The 16,506-nt window shown below is 54.2% G+C and overlaps 2 protein-coding genes across 4 annotated transcripts; one reads left to right on the top strand and one right to left on the bottom strand.

Moving 5' to 3' along the window:
* The first annotated feature begins 1,248 nt into the window (after positions 1-1,248).
* ZNF219 (zinc finger protein 219) lies at positions 1,249-16,242 on the top strand. Of its 3 annotated transcripts, none has more exons than XM_008159792.3 (5): positions 1,249-1,383; positions 12,732-12,823; positions 13,108-14,539; positions 14,805-14,936; positions 15,183-16,242. In XM_008159792.3, exons 2-5 carry the CDS (start codon positions 12,818-12,820, stop codon positions 15,782-15,784), a joined length of 2,172 nt encoding a protein of 723 aa, XP_008158014.2. In that variant the 5' UTR covers positions 1,249-1,383; positions 12,732-12,817; the 3' UTR covers positions 15,785-16,242. The 3 variants fall into 3 exon arrangements, with proteins under 3 accessions (XP_008158014.2, XP_054572384.1, XP_054572385.1); XM_054716409.1 differs by lacking the exon at positions 1,249-1,383 and adding an exon at positions 6,887-7,240; XM_054716410.1 differs by lacking the exon at positions 1,249-1,383 and adding an exon at positions 8,196-8,213.
* TMEM253 (transmembrane protein 253) lies at positions 2,683-4,523 on the bottom strand. The gene is made up of 6 exons (XM_054715640.1): positions 4,415-4,523; positions 3,944-4,054; positions 3,794-3,850; positions 3,379-3,489; positions 3,111-3,257; positions 2,683-2,763 (listed from the first exon to the last, which is right to left on the bottom strand). The coding sequence occupies exons 1-6, from the start codon at positions 4,520-4,522 to the stop codon at positions 2,683-2,685; spliced, it is 615 nt and encodes a 204-aa protein (XP_054571615.1). The 5' UTR covers position 4,523.
* Positions 16,243-16,506: the final 264 nt, after the last annotated feature.

Genomic DNA, 16,506 nt, shown 5'->3' with positions numbered 1-16,506 from the left:
TCTTTAGCCCTAGCCAGTTTGGCTCAGTCAATAGAGCGTCAGCCTGCGGACTGAAGGGTCGATTCCGGTCAAGGGCACATGCCCTGGTTGCAGGCTCAATCCCAGTGTGGGGTATGCAGGAGGCAGCTGATCAATGATTCTCTCTCATCTTTGATTTTTTTATCTCTCTCTCCCTCTCCCTTCCTCTCTGAAATCAATAAAAAGTGTGTGTGTGTGTATGTGTGTGTGTGTGTGTGTATCAAACAAACAAAAAACCCAGAATCTTTAGATTTCCTCTTTCAGTTCTGTTAATTTTGGGGAGAAAGTTTCTATTAAGAACTTCATTTAGTGATTCATGCAACAAAGCCAAAGAAGTAGATATGGGCATAACTGCTAGAATAGATGAATTCCAACTGCTAAGCTGTTCGAGTATCACTGCAAATGATTAACTTTTCTTTTAATGACTATTTCTGCTTCCCTTCTCCTTACAGAAATATGAAAAGACTGCCCTTCTAGCTGTCTTGAAGTTGGGTGTGGCCATATGACTCACTTTGGCCAATAAAGTTCGAGTGGAAGTGGTATTTGTCCCTCTGAGGCAGAAGCATTTAAGAGCTCATGAACAATTCTTCATGCTCAGGGAAGGGGGGGGTGGGGCTCTAAGCTTCATAGTGACATGGCAGGATCTGGAAGTGGTGGAGGTCCATCTGCTTGGGTACCTGAGTAACTTATAATGAGCACAGGCGCCTGCCACCTACTCTAGACATGTAGTGTGAGAGAGAAACCTTTGTGGTTTTAAGCCATTGCGATTCTGGCACTGTTACCACGGCATAACCTAGCCCCAACCTGACTGATACAAGGATTCATCTGCATGGTCACTGACCTTTTTCAAGAACTAGAATGCAATTCCTAGACCTGATCATGTCACTAAAATTTGTAGTTCCTATCTGGAAGACAGTGAGAATCCATTGTTGATTTTTTTTTTTTTTTTACCCCCCATTTCCTCATCCACCACCACCTTCTAACTTGGAAGAAAATTATTTTCTGAATCCTTCACACATGAGCTTTCCATTATTCTGGCAGTTAGAGTGGGAGGGGAAGAGAGAGGCCCAGATCTTTTTTCCATTCCAAAACCTAATCCCAGAACTATCCCCACCCACTAGTACTCACATAACCTTGTCATAGGGCGACTATTACCACTCCCAAGGTGTCACAAACAGAAAGGAGTTGCCGCTGGCACCGCTGCAATGTGAGGGCAAGGCAGCCAGGCTGCGCTCTTTCCTCGCTGGTGCCTGGGCTTGGCCAACTTCGGAGAAGCAGCATTCTCTAAGGGGAAGAAGCCTTCTCAAGGGGGAACAAAAATGAGTGTGAGGCGCACACCCATCCCGGGCACTCTGTGAATTTGGGGTGAGTTCTTTTAGTACTCCAGCTCGGGGCAACTTCTAGGAGGGCTAATAAGCTGCCCTGATTAGCACTCCTGGGCCTCTATCGGTTTTTCTGGGCTTTTCTCAAGCCCGCGTGTGCTCGTCATCTTTGCACACTTGCAAAGTTCATAAACGGTGGGGGTTGAGCGCAACAAGAGCTTCAGCAACCGGACGGCTGCCGGGATCAAAGGTCGGCGGGGCTGCGGAGAGGCTGAGGCTGAGCCTGCGCAGTCCTACTCCCGCCTTGGCGAGAAGGGGTGGCGGCCACGCGGGCCCGTTCCACCGCGTGCTCGCAGAGGCGGGAAAGTCTTAGGTTGAGTGGCCGCGCCCCTCCCTCTTCCTGCCCAGTCCACCTGTCCGCCCTGTGAGCCGGACCTTCTCAGGCGGCCAGACTCCGGGGGAGGGCGGCGTGAAGGGCCCCGGGCTTCTGACTCATCATCTCCAACCCCTTTCTCGCGCGCGCTCCAAGTCTCAGGACTTTAGACTTGGGCACTGCCAGAGGGGGCGCGATGACAGCATACGGGGAACCCCAGCTTTGCCGAGGGCCGTCCCCCAACGCCTGCGGGTTTCCGAAGCTGCCAGAGGGAGGATCATGGAGCCACAGTCAGCTCTCAGTTGCCCCGGTTCGGGTAGCGGCGCCCCCTTTCAGAATAACCCGCCTGGCTCCTCCCTGAACGCCGGGCCAGTGGTCGCGTCCGAGGAAAGTCGGCTAGGCCCGGACTTTCTGCTCCTCGCGTCACTCAGCAGATGCACGGCGCCCTCACCGCGGAGAAAAGGCTCTTTATTTCCCAGCAGGCCGCGGGGTACGGGGCATCACGGGACTTGTAGTCTCCGCCGGAGTACGGAACCAGTCGGAGGGGGAGAACTAAAGCACCCGTGAATTGATTTCAGGGAGTCGCCGCGTCTGCGAACCTGGGCTTGGAGTGGATGGGATTATGAAAGGTGGAAAGAAGAGACATAGTGAGATGAGAAAGATATGAAGCTATATGGGACGGGGGTGGGTAAGGATGGCAGGGGGGAAGCTGAAAGTTAGCCTAAGGATGTCCTGCGGGGGGGATGCAGCATTTCAGGGCAATGAGGTGAGGGAAGAATCTGGTCGAGGTATAGCTTCCCCTAGACGAGAAAGGGTCCTAGTCTGAGTGGAAATTGAAGGCATTCCCACTGGATTGCATGTAGGTCTCCAGGGCCTCCATCTATTTTCTGAGTTTGGTGGGGTGCAGTAGGGTCTGGAGAACGCTCCCATAGGGTAGGAGAGCAGCACTTGTCTGCTTCCCTTGCCATCTCATGCAGTTGTTCGGTTTGCTGTGCCAGCCACCGCGGAACCATTCTCCGAATCAGTAACTTCCTCCAACTCAGAGAGACCCTGAAAACCAGACAGAAGTGTGAGGGGTGAGAAAGGAGGAATCATCGACAAAAGCAACTTCCTCCTGCTCTCTCATTTTTGTCTTGTGTTCCAATAGCCCTTCTAATATTTAGGCAGCTTTCTAACGCTCTCCCACATTTCTGGGTCCAACTATTTAGACATCCAATTCCCTCTTACCCACCATTAGGAGAGAGATGTCCAGTCAGAAAACCAATTAGCATGAGTCTAGGACCCCTTCCTTTCCTCCCTGCCCCATTGTTTTCCTTTAAGTGCCATTGGCCAAAATAGCCATTGAAAAAAAAACGAGCCCCTAGGTAGCTCCATCTTTTTCTCCCTGCCCTCAGTACCTGCTGCAGCTCCTGGTAGTGCAGACTCTGTCTCCTGCAGCATCCTGGCTTCCTCTGGCTTAGCAGGAGTAGGGAATATGCTGAGACCAGCACTCCTCCTAGGGTGAAAGCCTCAGCACTGAGCTCCAGCACCAACAAGCCGTCCAGCTACAGGTAGACAAGGCTGAGGATGCTACAGGGGAACCAACACCTGTTTGCCCCTGCCCGTATCCCTCTCCGTCTCCTTTTGCCTCCTCGTCTTCCCATCTTCTCCTTTACTCACCGGTACCTTGGAGGAGGCAGTTGCTGCAGGCCCCAAGGCTGTCTTCATCACTTCAACCGCCACCACAATGAAGCCAAAGATCAGATCGATGGTGTTGAGTATCATCATGGCCCGCACCTGCCAGTGAACCAGTTCAGCCCTGCCTAGCTTAAGGGGGCTCATTGCAACCCCAAGCCCAACCTGCACCTACCCGAAAACAAAACTCAGCTTTTATTCTCCTAACAGGGCACTCAGCCCTCCATGTTTTTTTTTGCTTTTTGCCTTCGTCTTTTAGGACTGTCAGGCAGAGAGCTGACAGGATTAGGTTGGAGAGCCACTTTCTAGGTTGAGGGGTGGTGTGTGTGTGTGTGTGTGTGTGTGTGTGTGTGTGTGTGTGTTTTGGATGGTCAAAGAATAGTATTGCATTCACTTCCCCTCTCACCTTCCAAAGGCGGGGTGCTCTGCGTAGCTCAAGGGTAACAATCCCAGTGAGGAGACCCTGAATGGTGAGAAAGGCAAGTGTTGAGCTCTGGTCCTATTAGTGAAGGGCCCCCAGGATCTTGCTTCCATCCTCTGTTGTGGTGGACCTTACCAATGCTCCAGGTCCAAGCGGCAGTGCAGTGGCCATGTGACAAGCAGAGTTCAGGCAGGCAACTGAGACAGCCAAGGGCACCACAGCCACTGCTAGCCATAGTTGGCTCACCTGGAGGCCAGACGCAGGGGAACTGTCAGCGATTCCCTTCCCTCCTCCCAACCCCTGCAACTGGCCGGAATGCCTGGTGGTGGAAAGTAGTCAACCAAGGGCAGTGAAGGAAGGGGATATCATTTCATTTGTTCCGCCCGGTGTCAGAGTTTAGTTACTTCCCTACGTGCTTCCCCCACAGGATGGAAGCTGCTTGTAGATTAAGGGTTTTGCCTTATTTATGCTATGCTTCCTCCACCCTCCTCCCTCTCAGAGTCTAACATTTTCAAACACATGGTAAGTGTTCACAAAACATAGATGGAATTGGATTGGGGTACGAGTGGATATGCTGAAGCGTGGGGTAGGGCATCCTGGCCTCACCGCCAGCACCAAGAGGTGCCCACTCTGCCTGTGCCTGGCCCAGTGCTGTAGCTTTTCCAGACGAGGGCTGGGTCTGATTTGCTCTTGCTGACCAGCTCTGTCCTCCATGGCTCCCTTGATTGCTGAAGCTTGGTTGTTTTTTTTCCTGGGAAAAAGGCAGGAGACAGGTCATGCAGGAGCCTCTATTTCAGCTGCCCCTCCGCATGCTTCTAATATCCAGGGAGTTGAGGCTCAGGACCTCTCACCTACCTACTCTGAAGCAGCTACTCCAGAGGGACCCAGCTGGGCTTGGAGCTCCTGGTGGGGCCTGGTGGCTCAGAGCTGACAGCAAACTTGTCTTGGCTGAGACAGGCTGTCAGGGTTGGGGTGCGGTGGGGCAAAGGTCTCTAAGAGGGCCTAAGGACCCAGGAAGTGGCCGGAGGTAGATACCAGCCTCTCTTCACTCCACGAGATGCCCAGCTCTGCCTTGCTTTGTTCCTGTTTCCTGTTGCCTCCATCTCTGCCCATCCTGGGTTCCTCTTCTGATCACTCACCCATGGATGCTACCACCCTGGGCCCTAATTCTGTCCCCAACCCCCATCTCCATCTAATCTTTCTCCTTTTTTTTTTTTTTTTTCTTCCTCCTCAAATAACTTGCTGTTCCCTAGGGAAATCCCACATTACTGTCTGGATTGTTCCCATGTCATTACCACTTGCAGCTTTGTCCCCAAACCAGGCAAGGTTTAATTCCCTTGGCTTCCTATCTGTCACTTTCTGAATGGTTTCTCCTCTCTCCTTCCTTTTTTGAAGGGTTTACTCTGGATGGGACACTGACAAAGAGGCTGGGGTGCCCTATTATAGTGGGGATTGTTTTTAGCTTGGTGATAATCTGCAGCTAGACATGAATAGAAGATAGTCCCCAAATGGTCGGTCTTGCGAGGATGCTATTGCAACAATTAATATTGAGAGATACAAGCTGCCTTGCAGCCAAGCTGACCTGGACTAAAATCTCAGCTCTGCCACTTTCCTAGCTGTGTGACCTTGAATACATTATTCTACCTATTTGAACCACTGTTTGTTCAAACTGAGTTATAAAACGGGGGCTAATAATATGACTGTGAAGGGTTGTTGACTCATGGTGGGTGCTTAGTAACCATTAGTGGCGCTGATGAGGTCATACTGTTGTGCCTGATGCCCATATACTAAAGGGCTTATTCAGAAGCTAAGCTGGGGATATTTATTTCTACAATAAGAAGCAGAACCAGCGGGGCCCCCAATATATATTTAGAGATCAAAAATAGGAAAGATCGTCTTGATGCAGAGCCCTGAGGTTTGGAGGCAACCAGACCTATGTTCAAATTCCAGATCTACCTGGCTGACCTTGTGCAAGTCACTTAATCTTTGTTTGCTTACCTATAAAGGGAAGTTAATAATACCACAGGGTTCCTTTGAGTATTAAGAGAAAATGCATATAAACCAGCTCAGCCCAACACCTTGCACGTAAGTGCTCAATAAATGTTAGTGGCTATCATCATTATTATTATCGATGATGAAAGAAGACTGAGCCAGAAGACCCTTGGGAGTTAGGACCAGGAGGCTGGGTTCTGTGAGGAAAGCGGCCTTCTTTGTAAGCCACCTATGCCCTGCTCAGTGCTGAGCCAGTGCTCATTGGAGCATTGTGTCCACTCTTTTTTTTTTTTTTTTCCTGGGGAGTGGGAATCACGCTTAAAATGGCTGAGAACTGCTGTGTATTAACTTGATTTGGTAGCGGTGGATGGTCTGACAGAAGGCGAGATGTTGGGCTTGCACTGAGGCTCCCTGAGCTGGCAGGCCAGTGGAAAGAGACTCTTTAGCTTCATTTTCCTTTACCTGTAAATGTAACCTAACATTTCAGAGTGTAATTGTAAGGATTATATACTATTAAACATGTGAACAGGTATTCAGTAATTGACTAAATCTGACTCTACTACTTAAAAATATATAGCCCCTGTCTAGATTATAATCTCCGGGGACGGTGCTACATCCCCCTCATCTGGCCACCCCCCACGGCGCCGAGCGTCGTGCCTGGCACTCAGTAAGCACTCAGTAAATATTTGTTGTATTGAAGAGCCAGTAAAGTGACTTAAGGAATGGAAAATAGAATTCGAGAGGAAGGTGCAGGAATTGTTTATCAAGAACAGGAAGGACCGAGGAGTAACTTTAATAATGTTTCTTATATGGCAGACATTAACTATCTCTATAATCGCCCCTCCTCCTCCCCAAAAAGAGACACAAATTGCAGGGAGAGGCGTTGAGATAAAACCCCAGGAAGAACTTCCCGAGTCTGTGCATGTCGGGGCAGAAAAGGCGGCCGAGCCAACTCCTTCCCTGGTATGTCCGGGTTTAGGGTGGGAGGGGCGGCGCCGCCGGGAGGCTGGGGGAAGGACGAGATGACCTTTCAAAATCTCTCCCAGTCTTCGGTGGAAACCGTCCGCGCGCCCCACCCCCCGCCCTCCCTCCGACAGCGCCCCCCGTCTCCAAACGGCCCGCACCCCGCCCCTGGCGGCCGCCTCGCGCGGCTCCCGGGGTTCCCGGCTCCCAGTCCCCGGAGCCGGAGCCCGCTCCCGGCTCCCAGCGCGCCGCGCCGCCCCCCGCATGCTAATGGCCGGGCCGCCTCCCGCCGCACACAATGCGGGCCAGGGCCGGGGGCGGGGGACCGGGGAGGGGGCGGGGGCCGGGCCGGGGGCGGGGGGGCCGGGGCCCGGCGCATCTCCCCCGGCCCCACGTAACGCTGACGCCCGCGCCGCCGGCCCGCCGCCCGCCGCCGCCGCCGCCGCCGCCCGCTCCGCCGCCGCCCGCTCGGGGCTCGTGAGTAGCCGCTCCCCCCACTCCCGGCCCCCCCTCCGCCACCCGGCCCCCGCCCCCGGCCCCCTCCCCCCTCCCGGAGGGGGGGCCCCCCACTCCGCGCGCCGGGCTCGGAGCAGGTGCAGGGGGCGGGGGCGGGGGAGGGGCGCCGGCTCGACCCCAAGCAAACTTCGCCCAGAGCTCCTGGGGGGGCGAGGGGGGGGCCTGCGGCCTCAGAAGCCTGGAGAGCCAGGGGGGTCTCGAGGGAGGGGGGCCAGGTGGGGAAGCCGGGAAAGGGGGCACCAGAGGGGAAAGGCCAGCGGGGGTTGGGGGGGGGGGACGGGGACAGCCGTCTTTGTAGGGGCCCGAAGGCAGGGCGCGAGGGGCCTGGGGTGCAGGGCTGCACAGCCGGGAGCCTGAGTGGATGACCGCCCCCCCCTCCCTCCCCAGGTAGGGCTGATGGAGGAGGGAGAAGGGACCCAAACTCTCTGGGAGCGGGGATGGGGGAGGGGAGAGGATGGGGGGGTGCTTCCCTCTCTGCGTCCCAAACAAAGTGTCACAAAGAGCTCGGCCGCCGGCAGCAGCAGAGGCGGCTGCAACTCAGCTTTTGTTCTCCCGGCCTGGGTGGCTGAGCCCTGGCCTTCCAATCTTCCAACCCTGCCCCCCATCATCCTTCTGGCTTATCTTCCCGGGGAGGGGTCTGGGGTGCTGCTCAAAGAACCTCTTGTGCAGGATCACAGGTCCTGCCCTACTTGCCAACCTACTTGTGGGAGGTGGATTTTCCCAGAGGCTCTCCGGCCCACCCCCACCCCCACCCCTAATCCCAGGACTGGGGCCCCTATGGGTGCTGAGACTCTTGACCTTTTTAGGGTCAGTTCCAGTTCAGGGAACTTAGGGCTTGCTATATGCCCCCTCCCACAAATCTAGAACTTTCAGAAGAGGGGTCAAGTTGGGACATGCCTCTGGAATAAGGCTCCCCGTGGTGGGGTGGCAGTAGGTGAGCAGGTGTACCTTCCTCTTGCCTCCTGCTTTATTCTCGGAGTTCATGACTGAGATTCCATGCCCCCAACTCAGGAGGGTGTACACTCAGTGTAAAAGGTGGGCAGGCTGTGGTCTGGGATCAGTTTGGAGGAGCTACCTGAGCAGTGATGTTCAGAGGGCTATGGAGGGGAGACCCTAAAAAGAACCACTGGGATGTTTGATAAAAGGTGGTCTTGACTCTAGACCCTCTAAGAAGTTCCTTTTCTTTAACCCCATCTAATGCAGTGTTAATAATTGTTAGAGGGCTTGTGGAGGTGTAGGAATCCCCATAGAGGGAAAGACAGCAAGTATTAGAAATTATCAGTGAGAGTTGCCTCACCACAGCTATACCTCAGACGTTCTGAACCCTTGCCCCTTAGAGTGCCCCTAAAAACTTTTGGACCACAAGGCTTGAGGGACAAATATCATGGTTCTCCAGTCAGCAGACGTTTCTATGTACCTGTCCCTGTTGTTTCTAAGAACCTTCTCGCCAAACCTTTCATCCTTCCCTACGCGGTAAGGTTTGGTGGTCCACACCCCCTTCTCCACCAGCTCTCCTCGCACATAAAAGTAATCGGCCTGCTGCTTTGGGAAGATTTCTGATCCCTATCCCTGGCCTTGCATCCCTATGGAACCCAAATAAGGGCAAGATAACCCCCTGATTCCCAGTGTGGGAGGAAAATAGGTCAGTGCTACTGTCTGGCCATGGATGGTGGTTAGGGCCGGACTATAGAAAACTGTTGATTAGTGCCCACAAGCTATAGATGCATGACCTGGGTTCTAAGCCAGTCCATAGGATCTTGGGCCCTGTCCCCGTTTTCTCCTATTGAGAAAAACTCATCGGATTAGGTGCCTGGGACCTGGTTTGATGTGGAGGTGATTCAGATCTTGATTGTGCCTAGAGGGTCTCTCAGTGGGTTCATTGATTTGAGGCCACCCTTTGGGGAAAGTTTCCCTGCTCAGGAATATAGTTTCAATATGGGTCTTCTTGTGTATCACTGTATTTCTATCCTAGAAACTGCTATGTACAAAGCAGTGGGTTTTTTTTTTTTTTTTTTTGGAGGTAGGGTGGGGTGGGGGAAGAAAGCTTTGTCCTATTCCAACCCTACTTGCCTCAGATATGAGGTCAACTTCCCCTGAAATATTTTGCTTGCTATCCTCCAGGCAGTTTCAGGGGCCCTAGAATCTTCTCAGAATCAGAGTATGTGCCCATAGGTTAGTCAGCTATGACCATGCAGTATTCCCAGCCTTCCCCCTCCTCCCCCACCATCTGCTTCCTCTGAATATACCAGATTGGCTGTACACCAGGATGTTCCGGGAATCCCCAGGAGAGCAACAGAATGTGATGGGCCCAAATATGATGCCTCACTCACTCATTCCAGGATGTACAAACTGTAACTGTCAGGACACTCCTTATAGCTAATTAAAATTCTTCTAGTTACATCTATTTTGTTACATCTTATCTATTTTCAGTGTCATCCAAAAGGCAAAAATAAACCCTCTGGTACCACTGTTCTTCCCTCCCTCCCCCATGGCTTCCAGAGAAGAATTTTTTAAAATCTAGCTTTTCTCAGTGCCTTAATTGTGGTGTTAAAATGTCAAATGCGGCCCCTCTAGCACTGCCTAGCTCTACCTGGGTATTGAGGTGGCCACAGTGGCTCCTCTGGTAGCCCACTGCACTCTCCATGGTACTGAAGGGATGACCATTTGTTTTAACTCCTCTTGGGGTCCAGAAGTCTTGCGACTCAGAACTACAAAACTTTCTAGCTGGAAGGAACCATCTATATAAATTTGTTCAATCCCCTTATTTTACAGATGAGTAAGCTGGGATGTTAAGTGATTTACTGGAGGTTGTATGGCTTTTAATGGTCTGATTGGGCCCACAATAGCCTTGCACCCTTTGGTCTTATTCTACACTTTTCATGATACCACTCAGTGAGCCTGGCTAGACTCTTGGTCCCAGGAAGGGGATTTTTTTTTGAGACTCCAGAAGAGGAGGGTGGATGCACTAATTTGGAGCTACAGAAATACAAATATTAAAAGTGTGATGGAGATTGTTTAGTGACCCTTGGACAAGGACACTTTCTTAATTAACCTCTTGTTAATAAAATTCCCTTAACCCAGATTCCACATGTAACAGGTACCTGCTGGCTCATGGAGTCTTTAAAAAAAAATTAAAAAAAATATTATTGATTTTAGAGAAGAAGGGAGAGGGAGAAAGAGAGATAGAAACATCAATGATGAGAGAGAATTATTGATTGGCTGCCTCCTGCACTCCCACACTGGGGATCAAGCCCACAACCTGGACATTCGACCCGACCAGGAATCAAACCATGACCTCCTGGTTCATAGGTCAATGCTCAACCACTGAACCATGCTGGCCAAGGGAGTAATTTTTTATAAATAATCTTTTCTTTTCATTTTTTATTTATTTTTAAAAATTCTCACCTGAGGATATTTTTCCATTGATTTTCAGAGAGAGTGAAAGAGGGAAAGACAGGGAGGAATATCGATGTGAGAGAAACATCAGTTGGTTGCCTCCTGCACACACCCTGACCGGGCTGGGGAGGAGCCTGCAACTGAGGTCTGTACCCTTGACCAGAATCGAACCTGGGACTCTTCGGTCTGCAGGCCAACACTCTATCCACTGAGCCAAAGCGGCTAGGGTCATTTTTTTATTTAATTTTATTTTTTATTTATTGATTTATGAGAGAAACATGGATTTTTTGTTCCACCCATTTATGCACTCACTGCTTGATTCTTTTTTGTTGTCGTTAATCTTACTGAAGGATAGTTCTTCCATTGATTTTAGAGAGAGTGGAAGGGAGTGGGGAGGGCAAGAGGGGAGAAAGAGAGAAAGAAACATTGATATGAGAGAGTCACATCAATTGGTTGCCTCCCGCATGCACCCCAACTGGGGTGGGGAACCTGCAACCTAGATCTGTGCCCTTGATCAGAATCGAACCTGGAATCCTTCAGCTCATGGGCCAATGCTCTAACCACTGAGTCATGCTGCCAGGACCCATTCATGGAGTCTTATCACATCCAGTAAATATCAAAAATTAAAGAAACTTGGACCTTCAGAGCTTTTCTTTGCTGATAAGCAGGGCTGACTTCTGGCCCAATTTTCTTCCATTCAAGATGCTTAAGCAAAGTAATGCTTGCGTCTTTTTCTTGCTTAGTAACCCATTTCATGCCTATTGTAAGGAAGTTCTTTATATATCAAATATTCTTTCTATTTCAGGGGAAAAATTGATTAAGTCCACATTTGTCTAGCCTTGACCAGATAAAATTATATATGTAAGCAGGAAGGTATACTGACTGACTTCTGGTCAGCCTCCCAGGCCTGTTTCCATGAATCTTAATTCTGGGATGGCTTCTATGTCTTAATGCTAACCTCCTCTGCAGCTTATGATCAGGAGCAAGCCCCCCGCCCCCACCCCCAATCCTCTTCCTCTCAGTTCTCTTCTTCCTCAGAACTGGACCTATGCACGTCCCAGGCCCAGGGAATTTTAGCCTGGAGAATTTTAACCCTTTTCTGCTCAGAGCATGTGCTGAGCCCCTATCTGTGCAGATGGCCCAGCCCCGCCCCCCGTCCCTCACTCCAGCCTCTTGAGCTCAGAGCCAGTGTAATCCTCCTCTTGTGTGAGCGAGCCTCTCCCCTGCAGAGAGGAGAAAAGCCTGCTTCGGAACAGCCCTGGACAAAGGGGCTGAGATGCCCCAGCAAACTGCAGGTTCCAAGGTTTGAAACACGGGAATGAATCCTATCCGGTATTTGCAGTTTTTAGCCCCTTCCCCAGGCCAGCAGCGCCCCTTAACTTCCACTCCTCCCCCAACTCTTTCTTCATTCCCTCTCCTTCTGGCTCTCTCCCCCTTCGTGCCCCTCCCCCCCCCTGTCTGTCTCCAGACTGCTGCTGCTGGGAGGTGTTTCTCTCCCATGCATGAATGAGTCTCTGTAATGAATGGAAATGAATGGATCAGGAATCCAGGCAGCGGGAGGGAGGATGAGGGGGAAAGACAGAAAGACAGGGTAAGAGCAAAGGAAGGACTGTGGAGTCTGGAAGGATGTTTGGCTGGCTGGTCAGTTAGGTATCTGAGAGCAACTGTTCCCACTTGGATAACTGTGGAGCATGGCAAGCCCACCCCATTTGCTCATCAAGCTGCACACCCCAATCTAAACCAGAGAGGGCTATACTGTGATGGTCTCCCTCACCACCAGGGGGTGGTGGTGATGGGGGTGGTAGTTGTAGTTGTCCTGGACCAGGCATTTAGAACGTATCTGGGGGAAGAAATCTACGTTCTCAGGAAGCTTGGGCATTGGCAAATCAAGGAAGTACAAGTTCTGGAGATAGCAGCCGCCTCCTGCCTCAGGATGCAAGGAGGGAGAAGGGTTTCAGGAATACAGGGTGCTAAGAGTATTGAGTTGGGAGTGATTATTTCCACTGCTGAAAATCAGGACTTACCTTTTCCTCCAAATCTATCTCTTTTGCTTTAGCTCTTCAGCACCTGTTGCCTTCACTAGCAGCTTTTCCTCCTCCTCCTCCCCGCACTCCCCAGAACCAAAGAATGTGAAAGGGGTCCATGGAGGTGAGTGAAGCTTGGCCTGAACCCGCAAGTACCTACAACTGTACCCCCTCCCCTCCCTACCTCTCTCACCTTCTGACCCGCCATTATTATAAGTTATCTCCGTGGCCCCAACAGCTCAATTCCCATTCATCCTCCAGTTTCCCTAAGTTGAGTGGGAAGGGTACCCGGTGTTACTTGGTGTAGGCCCCAATCCACCCCTCCCTTGGGTTCTATGGCTCTCCATGTCCTTCTTACCCCACACAGCTCTCCTTTCTCCTTTGCTCTATATACACCCTTCTCCACAGGGCTCACGTCCCCGCGCTCTGGGCGGCCACTTAGCGCCCTCACCGCCGGCCTTCGACGGAGAACTGGATCTGCAGCGCTACTCCAACGGACCGGGCCTGACCGCAGGGTCTCCAGGAATGGGAGCGGTGGGCTGGTCTGAGAGTCGCGCTGGCGAAAGGCGCTTTCCCTGCCCTGTATGCGGAAAGCGCTTCCGCTTCAATTCTATCCTGGCTTTGCATCTGCGGGCGCACCCGGGCGCCCAGGCCTTCCAGTGCCCACACTGCGGCCACCGTGCAGCTCAGCGGGCCCTGTTGCGCTCGCACCTGCGCACGCACCAGCCAGAGCGCCCGCGAAGTCCCGCCGCACGCCTGCTGCTGGAGTTGGAGGAACGCGCGCTATTGCGCGAGGCCCGGTTAGGAAGAGCCCGAAGCTCAGGGGGCCTGCAGGCCACCCCTGCCACTGAGAGCCTGGTGCGGCCCCAGGCTCCATCAGCGTCCTCCTTCCGTTGCCCCTTCTGCAAAGGCAAGTTTCGCACCGCAGCGGAGCGGGAACGCCACCTGCACATCCTGCACAGGCCCTGGAAGTGCGGCCTATGCAGTTTCGGCTCCAGCCAGGAGGAGGAGCTGCTGCACCACAGCCTGACGGCCCACGGAGCTCCTGAGCGCCCTCTGGCGGCCACCTCGGCTGCCCCGCAGCCTCAACCTCCGCCCCAACCTGAACCCAGATCAGTCCCTGAGCCCGAGCAGGAGCCGGAGCAGGAGCCGGAGCCGGAGCTGGAGCCCGAACGCGAGGCAACCCCAGCCCCTGCTGCTCCTGAGGAGCCCCCTGCGCCTCCAGAGTTCCGTTGTCAAGTGTGTGGCCAGAGCTTCACACAGTCCTGGTTTCTCAAGGGCCACATGCGCAAGCACAAGGCCTCTTTTGATCATGCATGTCCCGTGTGTGGCCGTTGCTTCAAGGAGCCCTGGTTCCTTAAGAATCACATGAAGGTGCATGCCAGCAAGCTGGGCCCACTGCGTGCCCCGGGGCCTGGCTCTGGGCCTGCCCGGGCTCCCCAACCTCCTGACCTGGGCCTGCTGGCCTATGAGCCGCTGGGCCCCACGCTCCTCTTGGCGCCAGCGCCCACCCCGGCTGAGCGCCGTGAGCCTGCAAGCCTCCTGGGCTACCTGAGCCTGCGAGCTGGCGAAGCCCGGCCCAATGGCGAGGGCGCCGAGTCGGGGGCTGGCCGCAGCTTCGGAGGCTTCCGCCCCTTGCCCTCTGCGCTCCCCGCCCGGGCTCGCCGGCACCGCACCGAGGAGCCCGAGGAAGAAGAGGAGGTAGTGGAGGCTGAGGAGGAGACCTGGGCCCGAAACAGGGCGTTGGGCCCTCTGGCTTCGCTGCACCCACGCCCAGGGGAGGGGCCAGGGCACTCTGCATCTGCTTCCGGGGCCCAGGCAAGGCCCACTGCCACGCAGGGTACGTAAGGGGTCTCCCGTCTCTGAGGTTTACCGCATCTGGTCCCACCCTGACGCCACCACTCCTCTCCCGGCCCCTCCTTTTAGAAAGGGTCTCGTACTGCACCAGCTCAACTCACGGCAAATCCAACCCCTCATTTCCCCCCTCCCCCCTCCCAACATGCTGTTTCAGACCCTAAGGGGAAGAAGGGTGGGTATGGGGCGCATGGCTCTGATAGGGTTAGGGCAATGGGCTCCTCTGATTTCCCTTAACATGTGTGTTGCAGAAGAGAATGGGCTGCTAGTCGGAGGGAACCGGTCTGAAGGGAGCCGGGGGGCCACCGGCAAAGATTGTCCCTTCTGCGGAAAATCATTCCGCTCAGCGCATCACCTCAAAGTGCATTTGCGAGTGCACACAGGTGAGGGGGCAGCCTCCGGGGTGGGAGGGTACTGGAGGGCAGGGAGGGAAGGGAGAGGCGGACCGTGACTTGGCAGCCTTCAGACTGGCCAGACGAGGGCGCAGGGAAAGCCTTTAATAAATCCGCGGGGGTCGGAGAGGCAGCGTCTCTTCCCTGGTCCAGAGGAGGTCTGTGTGTTGAACGAAATGTGGATGGGGGTGGGCAGTGATCTCGACTCTGACCCTCTCACACCCCCCCTCCCCGCAGGCGAGCGCCCCTACAAGTGTCCGCACTGCGACTACGCGGGCACCCAATCTGGCTCGCTCAAGTATCATCTGCAGCGCCACCATCGGGAGCAGAGGAGTGGGGCTGGCCCAGGGCCACCCCCGGAGCCGCCCCCTTCCCAGAGGGGTTCAGCCCAGACGTCTGGAGCCAAGGTGGCTCAGCAGCCTGCGACTTGGGTGGAGGGCACCTCGAGCCCCCGGCCTTCCAGCAGCGCCGCGCCGGGGTCCCGTAGGAAGCCTGCCAGTCCTGGGAGGACCCTGCGCAATGGGCGAGGCGGTGAGGCCGAACCCCTGGACCTGTCCCTGCGGGCGGGGCCGGGAGGCGAGGCCGGGCCCGGGGGTGCCCTCCACCGTTGCCTCTTTTGCCCCTTCGCCACCGGAGCCCCTGAGCTCATGGCCTTGCACCTGCAAGTGCACCACAGTCGCCGGGCTCGGGGCCGCCGGCTTCCCCAGGCTGATGTGTCGCTGCCCTATGTCCGAGCACCATCAGGAGAGACCCCTTCCAGTCCTCCTCTGCAGGAAGGGGAGGAGGGTCCCGGGCTGTTGAGGTCCGGAGAGGTGGGGTTGGGGGGGCAAGAACGGTAGGGAGCCCTCTTAGGGGCTGTTAGTTTAGTGAGCTTACCCTGCAGGAGCGGGGGAGCACTAGAGGTAGTTGGGTAGAGCAGCCAGCAGGGGGGCAGTGTGGGACCCATATCCCAGCCCCAGGTGGACCAGAGGTAAAGGGTATGGAGGGCATAGGGGGGTGGGTGGGCGGTATGCACCCAGCCCAGGGGAGTCACAGTGCCTTAGAAGTGGCAGGGGTGAGGATCAAAGAATGGGTTCCCAGGGCTGGCAGAGAGGATTGTGCCCCTGTTGAGGAGATGCTCTGCCAGTCCTTGCTGGTCCATAGGCATGAGAGTTTATTTTTGTACAATGGGTGGGGGTGGGGGGCACTGTACCCTTCTAAGCCCCTTCAGGGGTCCTGTAGACGTCGCTATTTTTGGTACGATTCCTGTCATCCCTGTCGCAGAGTTGTGTCCCCAATAAACAGGTGTCTTGAGGCACAGGGACACTGTGTCTGTCTGCCTATGTCCTGTCCTCCTCCTCGGGCCTTTCTGTCCAGGAAAGAGGCACCTCTTTAGGCACTTGGTTATCACCCAAAGAGCTTGGGTTTTACCCCCAGGCTTTGGCTTCAGCAGCTCTGCTGTGGGCCCAGGAGTTGGCATTTAGCAAGTGGCCCAAGGGATTCTCATGCATTGTGGTCTGAGGACCTCTCATTTTCAAATCTGCCGGACTGTGCCGAATCCCATCTTAACTGTGCCTAGCTT

Source organism: Eptesicus fuscus, chromosome 5 (genome assembly GCF_027574615.1).
Source record: "Eptesicus fuscus isolate TK198812 chromosome 5, DD_ASM_mEF_20220401, whole genome shotgun sequence".
Lineage (NCBI taxonomy): Eukaryota > Metazoa > Chordata > Mammalia > Chiroptera > Vespertilionidae > Eptesicus > Eptesicus fuscus.
This window is presented reverse-complemented; position numbering and strand designations above follow the sequence as displayed.

Coding starts and splice junctions, on each gene's coding strand:
- ZNF219 (XM_008159792.3), top strand. Junction 14,540..14,804: donor AAGGCCCACTGCCACGCAGG/GTACGTAAGGGG, acceptor TGTGTGTTGCAG/AAGAGAATGGGCTGCTAGTC. Junction 14,937..15,182: donor GCATTTGCGAGTGCACACAG/GTGAGGGGGCAG, acceptor CCCTCCCCGCAG/GCGAGCGCCCCTACAAGTGT.
- TMEM253 (XM_054715640.1), bottom strand. CDS start 4,522: ATGGAGGACAGAGCTGGTCAGCAAGAGCAAATCAGACCCAGCCCTCGT. Junction 3,851..3,943: donor CGCTTGGACCTGGAGCATTG/GTAAGGTCCACC, acceptor CTCACCATTCAG/GGTCTCCTCACTGGGATTGT. Junction 2,764..3,110: donor ACTACCAGGAGCTGCAGCAG/GTACTGAGGGCA, acceptor TCTGGTTTTCAG/GGTCTCTCTGAGTTGGAGGA.